Genomic DNA, 8,526 nt, shown 5'->3' on the forward strand with positions numbered 1-8,526 from the left:
CAATCACAAGATGGAGGCAACGCAGTTAAATTTGCATGAAGCTGGTATGCCACTCGGGCTTTTGTTCAGTCATAGTTGCAGCTTCCATGAGAACAGTTGCTCCAAGATGCTGGAATTAAGTAAATCAGAATCTTTTGTAAGAATTAACAGGAATTAATTTACTTTTGTCATTCAATTGGAAAATTCATAGACGTAAAATGAAATACCTTTATTATAATCATTGTTTTTATTGAAGCCAGGGCTCTGTTCATGCACATTTTTAATGCAATATTAGTACCTCAGCCTGACAGTAGTTGAAGTACAAATCCTGGTTCACACCTTTATTTTTTTATCATTTTCTCCTTTTTTTTGTTCACACCTCTTATTGTGCCTCTTGTGTCAAGTCTGGCCTGGAGAATCGAAGGAAAGCTTGTCCAGGTATGTGAGAGCCTTGCACACCACCAAGCCGTAGTAGGTCTGTATCAGGGAACAACTTCCCTCTATCTGCCCCAGGTCAGCCCACACTTTCTGTAGCTCCTGGCTCTGCATCCCTGCTGAACTGAACAGATAGCGGTAGCAGCAGGTGTTGTAATGAATGTGTTTCCCTCCTGAGAACCTGGCACTGTGTGTCGGTGCCACACCAGCCCTCTGAGCGCAAAAACCCACAAAAACATCAGCTGGAATGGGTGCACCCACTACCGCAGATGCTATGTATACTTTTCGGACCACATCCTGGGACATGACATAGGCCATCCCGTCACAGTATTCAGGCAGGTACTTGTCAGGGTAGAGGGTGGGGGACATATAACCAGGGCTAGAGGGGTTCCTGTCAGGGCGGACGCCTTGGATCACTCTTCCTAAATAAAGGTCTTCAGGGTGCCTGTGAAGCCCAAGCAGGTAGCCCCCAATAGCAGGGAGGTTAACAAACATAGTGTCCTGTGTCAGAAGAACAAAACGTGCCACTGGACAAAAGGTGATCACCCATCGGAGTGCCAACACTGTCCTCTCTGTTGGGCCACGTAGGGAAGAGTCAGTCACAGCATGACCCTGGACCATGTCCCCATGGCAGTCAGACTCTCTCATGAGGAGTTCCTGTTCCACAGAAGTCTGTGCTGATCCTAAGAAGAAAAGTATCAGCACGGGGAAACCTTGGACCCGTGTTTGATTGGCCCATGTTCTCCTGACTGCATCTCTTTCGGTGATATTATCCGGGGAGCTGAAGACCAGAGTGAGTAGGAAGAGGTCAGAGTTCTTGCAGGCATCAGGGTTAGAAATTGGGTAGGCTTGGGACACGTTCTCTCTGGCATTGCTCAGGTCTAGTTTCCTTGCTTTCTCTCTCACATCAACTACCATGCCATCGGTGTAGACCCCAGGTGTAGGCTGCAGAAGGTACTCTTCAACAAAGTCAGCCCCAAACAACAGGGCATGAAAGAGTAACACATTAAAGAGGAGGAAGCACCACTGGTGAGTGCGCAGCTTGCACAGAGAGAACTGAAGCAAGAGGAAGAAAAACACAGAGTATTAATTTCCATAGCTGATCAAACTCAAATCTTAACTCATAACGTGTTACCTGCATGACGTCTGCTCAACAGCCAGCCTCAGTGATTTTCAGGGTTTATTTGATGTTAAAAGAACCTCCTGCTGTCTTTGGTTCCTTAACAAAACAAGTTGACAGACAGGGTTTCCACTTTCATGAAACACTAGCAGCATGTAATTCTGCACTGCAACTCCAGGTCACATGCTTGACAGCCTACATTGTGCTGCATGCAACATTCATGATACCCAGAGCTGATAGTTGGCTATTACCAAGGTTTTAAATATGCTCTTCCAATTTTCAAATTTATGATATATTTTATCTTATAGAGTTGTATGACCTCTAAAGGTAATGTGGAGCCTAACTTTCTACAAAATAACTAAAAGCAATTCACGGCCAAAACAGAGTTATCAGCTACAAACACAGTCATTCCACTGTTATACATGGATGGACACATCTATGTAACTGAAAAACAATCACTCATTTACACAAATGTGATGTATAAACATGCATAACTAAAATTATATTGTTTTTTTATATGTAAATGAAATTACTCGTTTGCTTTTACTGAATTTCATCATTTGCCTCAAGTGTATTTGTGTTCATGGGGTTACTGTGTGTGGTCACTCAACTTTTGCCCTCCAAAACTACTTCTTGTTCAAAAAAAAAAGTTTGTTGAGAACTTTTGTCTGTAGATGATTTATTCAAATGTGCTTATTACCGTGTTGTCAAAGATAGTGATTCAGTGGGTGTCCAGGTCTGAGGTCATAGTGTTGGGTAATTATAGTCACGTTATAATCTTTAGCTCAGGCTGAGAGTCAGTCTTCTTTTTCATGTGACTCCCCTGAAACTGCCTGTATCTTCCCACTTTAATGTAGTAAAAAGAGAAAGGGGAGCAAATATAGTTAATATTCAATGAAGGAGTTGGGAATGGAGTCAAAAAATAAACATAAATCATGTACTACATTTTCAAGATGGAAGCGGGCTGGTTGCTGTTCCCACTCAGCCCAACCGACAGGAGGCGGTAACCTTTGATCACACCCTTTCACATTATGAAGAAGAAGACGGAGTCAAGTTTGACAGCAGATGCATTGGTTGGCAGTGGTGGTCAGAAACAATGGCTTCTTCGATTGAGACTTTACTGGAGGAAATATCCGCTGTTGAAGATCCAGTTGAAGAACTGCAGTGTTTGAAAACAGCCCTGTTATCGATGTCGCTCAGCGCTTTGAGGGACTCTGTCAGCGGGCAGCGCTTCAATGTTATCTTCTCCCTCCTAAACTCGAATGAAAGGTTGGTTTGGCGCAGCTCATCTTGTGTAAGCTGTTTAGTGAATGCTTTGCTGATCTTTTCTGCTGAGTCAGTGTCCATATCTGTCAACTGTGTTCGTGTCACTCGTTGGAAAGTAACCACCGGGAGAGTTAGCTGGACAGAGTGCAGTTAGCATTTGCTAGTCGTTAGCAAGCTAAGTAGCTGCACTGCAGGTGGACTGGCATATGTTCTGTTGTATAGCCCTGTTAGCTATACTGCTGAGCTGAAAATGAAACGTTATCGTACAGTCAACGCTAGGAGCCATATGAATGAAATTGACAATGTTTATATCACAACAGTGTTGGAAGCAGTCCTGGAGTTTTTGACACTAACAATTTCTACATTTTTGGACCACTTAAAGCTGTTAGCACATTGCCACTCTAATTTCAAATTAAAGGTGCTGCAGAACATGTCCAGTAACCACATTTGTATTTATTAGCTAGACCTGTTCTAATGTTTGACACCTGAACAACAATTCTCAGCAGACATTAGATCATTAAAATGAGCTGCATTCACAGGGAGCAGGTTGAGCTGTGTGTGGACATCCTTGAACGCATCTTAATGGCCTTCAGCCCCTTGCACTTAGCCCAGAACTACAGAGTGGAGCTCCAGGGGGGTCTTACCCACCCCAATGACACGGTTAAAATACTGGCATTGACACAGGTAACTTTTGGACATACATACACACATTCAATTGTCTAAAAAGACACCACAATATCATGCATTCCTTTTTTTCCTATCAGATTGGAAGAATGGTGGAGCACCCTGACGCTGTCATAGAAATCCTCAACAACGGGGACATTCTCTGTGCCATGATCCACTGCATTAAAGAAGAGAAGATGGCTGTAGCAAAACAGGTAATAGCTGAACACTGAACTTTTTCATCATGAATTTGTGTGTGTGCGTACTAAGAATTTTCTTCTGTAGGCCATTCAGTCCCTATCCAAACTGAGCCACTCCAAACCTGGCCTAGATAAACTGTTCCAGAGCGATCTACTGAAAGCTATGAAGGATGTGATGGCCACAAGTGATATTATCAGATACAGAATATATGAGGTATGTTCACTTACACACCAGTTTGGGGTCGTTAGGTCTGTAGATGCAAGAACAGCAACATTCAGTCATCAGCTTTGTGTATTGTGGACAGTAGCATGCCAGAGTGTGAACACTGAAATTAATTTATCTGTCTATCATTTTCTTTTGCCAGCTGGTGGTGGAAATCTCATCTCTGTCTCCCATCTCCCTCGGTTACTGTGCCAATAGCAGCTTCATATCTCGGCTACTTGGGGAACTGACAGGAGATGATGTATTAATCAGGTAATGAAATCAGAAATACAGGACCAAGAACAAATAGTAGTTAGTCCAAATTGAAGGGATGCCAAAACAATGATATTAATATTTTTATAACTTAACTGACTGATGGCAGATACTGTATATGTTGATAATATCTGTATAAAACACAATTGTATAATATTTACATGTTGTGCATGATGAAAAACACAGGTAAAGATTGTGAATTTGATAAATTAATCCTTTTCTTTATTTAAGAAACATTTAAAATATTCTACGAATCATTTATCCATCCATCGTCGTCTTCCACTTATTCCTTACTAGTAAGGGTCGCGGGGGGGCTGGAGCCTATCCCAGCATCTTCGGACGAGAGGCGGGGTTCACCCTGGACAGGTCGCCAGTCTATCACAGGGCCAACATACAGAGACGAACAACCATTCACACTCACATTCATACCTACGGTCAATTTAGAGTATCAATCAGCCTCGTCCCCAAATTGCACGTCTTTGGACTGTGGAGGAAGCCGGAGTACCCGGAGACGCACCCACGCAGGCACGGGGAGAACATGGAGACTCCACACAGAAAGATCCCGCACCTGAGCCGGGACTTGAACCCGGAACCTTCTTGCTGTGAGGCCACAGCTAACCACTGCACCACCGTGCAGCCCTGAATCATTTATTTCCAACATTTTTTTCCTCATCATTATCAGCAGATGATGACTAAAGGAGAAGAGACTTGGACAAAATTGGACTGATAATCATATGTTTAAAAAAGGCTAATCTCTGCTGATATTGTCTGTTACTAGAAACATTGCCTGACTACCTTATTCCTCACTGAGTTGGGATGCTAAAACTTCTCGCCTGTTCTATTGTTCTACTCAGGGCCACAGCAATCGAGATGGTGACAACTTTAGCTCACAGTCAACATGGCCGGCAGTACTTGGCCCAGCAGGGTATAATGGACAAGATCTCCAACATGATCAGAGGAGCAGAAACAGACCCTTTTTCCTCACTTTATCTACCAGGTGAGTCACTTGCTCCAAGTATGCCAGTCCTGCTTCTTGATGCTGTTTAAGTTCAGAAGAAAAATACTTTCATGTCATTTGATGCTTCAATCTTTTTATAATGAGTTTACTGCTCCTGCAGGTTTGGTGAAGTTCTTTGGGAACTTGGCCATTATGGACAGTCCCCAGCAGGTCTGTGAAAGCTACCCAGTCTTTCAGAGCAAGGTGTTTGAGATGGCCCAGGACCCAGACCCTGTGATGATCGGAGTGGCTCTCGACACTTTGGGCTTACTTGGATCAACGGTAGAAGGGAAGCAGGTTCTGCAGAAAACAGGTGAGCATGACTTGGCCTTTTGTTAAAAAGTTAGACATGATTGACTTTCTGTTACACAGAATTTGGTGTTGACGGTTACTTTTTATTTGTGTGTGTGTGTGTGTGTGTCTTTTGGGTATCAGGAGAAAAATTTAAGGCGGTGTTGATCAGAATGAGTCAGCTTGCCAGTTCTGGAGCTACAGAGCTCAGAGTGCGCAGCTTGGAGGCCATTTCACAACTTCTCACACTCCAGGTGTGTGTGTGTGTGTGTGTGTGTGTGTTTGTTGAAAGAGAAATCATCCTTTGGCTTGTGAGTAGTCTTTTGGGAGTCATGTGTGTTTTAATATAATGATATCTAACATTTTGATCCAGCCAGAGCAGCAGACAGAAGACCTCTTGGCCCTGTCGGAGTCCTGGTTCCACCTTTTGTCTAACCATCCCATTGACATGATTCGCAACATCAGCACTCAGCCTTTCCCAGAGCTGCACTGTGGTGCTCTGCGGATATTCACCGTGAGTGCCAGCTCTTAAAATACCATCAATAATTTCAACATCAGTTGAATTACATTTGTGTCTTCATTCTTGGTAATATGTGTGTTCCAGGCCATTGCCATGCAGCCGTGGGGCCAGAAGTTAATGGTCAGCACTCCCGGTTTCATGGAATTCATTTTGGACCGTTCAACGGGTCAGACCAAGGATGCTAAAGATGCTAAGTTTGAGCTGGTCGGGTCACTTGTGAGTTCATCAACAGCAGCACAGATATTGGGTAGCCAACATTACATCAGTCTAAAGACCTACCTGAGAGAAGGACCTTACTATGTTTCAGCAGTGGCTTCAGTCGGCACCGAAGGAGCCGACTGATCCAGACCAACCGGGATACACGTGTTCATGAATAATCGAACTGTGGGTTAATAGAACCATACATTTGTCAGTGAGTTGTAACAGTGTTGGCTCTAACAAATTGGCTCATGTTGTTAACTGGCTCAGTACATTAAAAATTCAGTTCTTCAACATTACCCACATCTTAATGCCATAATTTCACAAGCAGAGATGGATGAAAACCAACGACTGTTTCGGCACACGTCTGGAGAACCGTTGTCAAAGTTCACATGGTATGTTCACAAATATTCAGTTATGTGTTAACTATGTTTTTAAGCTATTCTTAAAAAGCCACCAGTGTGTATATCATTACCCTGAAGCGGTAACGACCAGGCAGATTTACACTATCATACATGCTTCATTTCAAATGAGACTCAAACCCCTCCACATTGTTCTGACTTACATTTTTTGGATCAGGATTATTTTTGTTTACCAAACAAAGTGCATTTTTATTAAAGAGGATGCATTCTGACAGCATTGGTCCATGTTTATTTTAATTTTTTCTCATTTTATTAATGATTTTACTTAATACAGTAAGGGTCACAGCAAATGAAAGATCTGTGTTACAAGATAAAATGAACATGTTTTTGAAGTCATGATTCAATCAGGAGTGGAAGAGTTCATCATCTCCACTAGAGGGCGACAATGCAGTGGTTATGAAGTCTACCTCTGTACCTTTTGAGTCTACATTATTTGCGTTTCAAAGTTATCTCATCAAACCTGTAGATGGTAACAAATTTAACACAAACATAATAAAGACAGTGGATTCAAACAGAACTGAGAGGTTACTGAAAGGTTTGAGGAGTCTGGAGGTCATGTGAATCATGTTCTGTGGGTGTTCATAGTCATCAGTGTTCAACCCAGCTCAACAATTATGGGATAATTTGCATCAATGTGTTAATGCTCACCTCCTAAATAGAAATACTGGATATCTCTCAGAAGAACCGCATTCATTCCTGTAGACTCTAAACCAACGTTTAGTATTCGCAGCTTGTAGTGGGCTAATATCTTCCTAATGCTCCCAAAATGGTTTGTTACTTTGATATGTCGCTCATTTGGAGTTTGATGCATTTCCTTTTGTTAATTTTCCATTTTTTAGTTGTTTCTTAATAACACTAATCCAAAGATTGTACTGAATTCAATGAGGCACTGAAGCCCTAATAGTCCAAATTTATACATTTCAATCAGAATATTTTGACTGTTCCCATAGATAACAAAGTAATTGGGATGAAATGGTTATTTTAATGAAGTTTATTGTGTGGATATTTTTCCTGATACAGAGTGCTAAAGTGATGATTTTTTTGTAGTCCAAAATGAAAGTTAGCATCACCCTGGGTTTCCCTTGACCAAAAGAAAATTGGATTTTTACATTGGACTTTGGATTATTGCTTAAAAATTAGACTTTTACATATTCTGTTTGACATATTAATACTGACAAATGATCGCCTCCTTTTCCATCTTTGAAGAAAAAGTGCAATCGCTAGGAGTCCAAAGCTAAAGCTATGCTATGAAGGAACTACGCCAAGGACACACCATCATCACAACTAGTGTTTTCGGTATGATGATTTTAAATGTCACCGATGACATCTGTAGCCTCACCTAGCCATTTGTTAGTAACCACCTTTTTCATAACCCATAATTAGCTTCAACATTGAAAATGGTGGTGTTTGCAAATGTTTTTCAGCAGTAGAATCAAAAGACATTTAACTGTACAAACTTATTTGCAGGTTTTAGGACTCATTCCTGCTTTACTCTGTTATTGTGCCTTCTTTGGTGCCATCTTCTAGCATGGCAGCATCTAAATTGATTATCATGCTTTTGTTTTATTTCTCATGTACCAAAAAGTTGAGTCACTCTCATATGTCTTAATATAACTAGCAGGACATTATGGATACGTGTAGTCAGCTGCCGAATCCAAACTTCCCCTGATAGCAGATTTATACCTAACATGATCTGTAATTTCACAGACTTTTCTCTCCAACAGCAAAAACACTTAAGGATGTCTGACTCAGTCTGAAACATCCATCAAAAGCCTGAAAGTCTTCAACAACCTCATGCCACTGTCTCCCCAGTGAATCATATCACCTCTCCCACGTCCCCTCCACACTTGCGTCATCAGATAAATTAAAGGCAGGAAAAAAACAACAACATCCAGTTCTCTTCTCATCACATCATGTTTGAATTTATTCTCCTCAGGGACCGAAGTGCATTTTTTCTTTT

At 41.7% G+C, this 8,526-nt stretch overlaps 2 protein-coding genes across 2 annotated transcripts; one reads left to right on the plus strand and one right to left on the minus strand.

Moving 5' to 3' along the window:
* Nucleotides 1-378: 378 nt before the first annotated feature.
* b3galt9 (beta-1,3-galactosyltransferase 9) lies at nucleotides 379-1,555 on the minus strand. Its single transcript, XM_086188235.1, has 2 exons — nucleotides 1,550-1,555; nucleotides 379-1,470 (listed from the first exon to the last, which is right to left on the minus strand). The coding sequence occupies exons 1-2, from the start codon at nucleotides 1,553-1,555 to the stop codon at nucleotides 379-381; spliced, it is 1,098 nt and encodes a 365-aa protein (XP_086044361.1).
* Nucleotides 1,556-2,548: 993 nt separating this feature from the next.
* psmd5 (proteasome 26S subunit, non-ATPase 5) lies at nucleotides 2,549-6,780 on the plus strand. Its single transcript, XM_086187124.1, has 10 exons — nucleotides 2,549-2,803; nucleotides 3,340-3,484; nucleotides 3,565-3,678; nucleotides 3,749-3,877; nucleotides 4,029-4,138; nucleotides 4,993-5,135; nucleotides 5,257-5,448; nucleotides 5,571-5,680; nucleotides 5,800-5,940; nucleotides 6,031-6,780. Exons 1-10 carry the CDS (start codon nucleotides 2,631-2,633, stop codon nucleotides 6,286-6,288), a joined length of 1,515 nt encoding a protein of 504 aa, XP_086043250.1. The 5' UTR covers nucleotides 2,549-2,630; the 3' UTR covers nucleotides 6,289-6,780.
* The last annotated feature ends 1,746 nt before the right edge of the window (nucleotides 6,781-8,526 follow it).

The sequence above is a fragment of the Aulostomus chinensis genome, chromosome 19 (genome assembly GCF_037954235.1).
Source record: "Aulostomus chinensis isolate RoL2024-O1b breed Wild chromosome 19, RoL_Achi_v1.0, whole genome shotgun sequence".
Taxonomy (NCBI): Eukaryota; Metazoa; Chordata; class Actinopteri; order Syngnathiformes; family Aulostomidae; genus Aulostomus; species Aulostomus chinensis.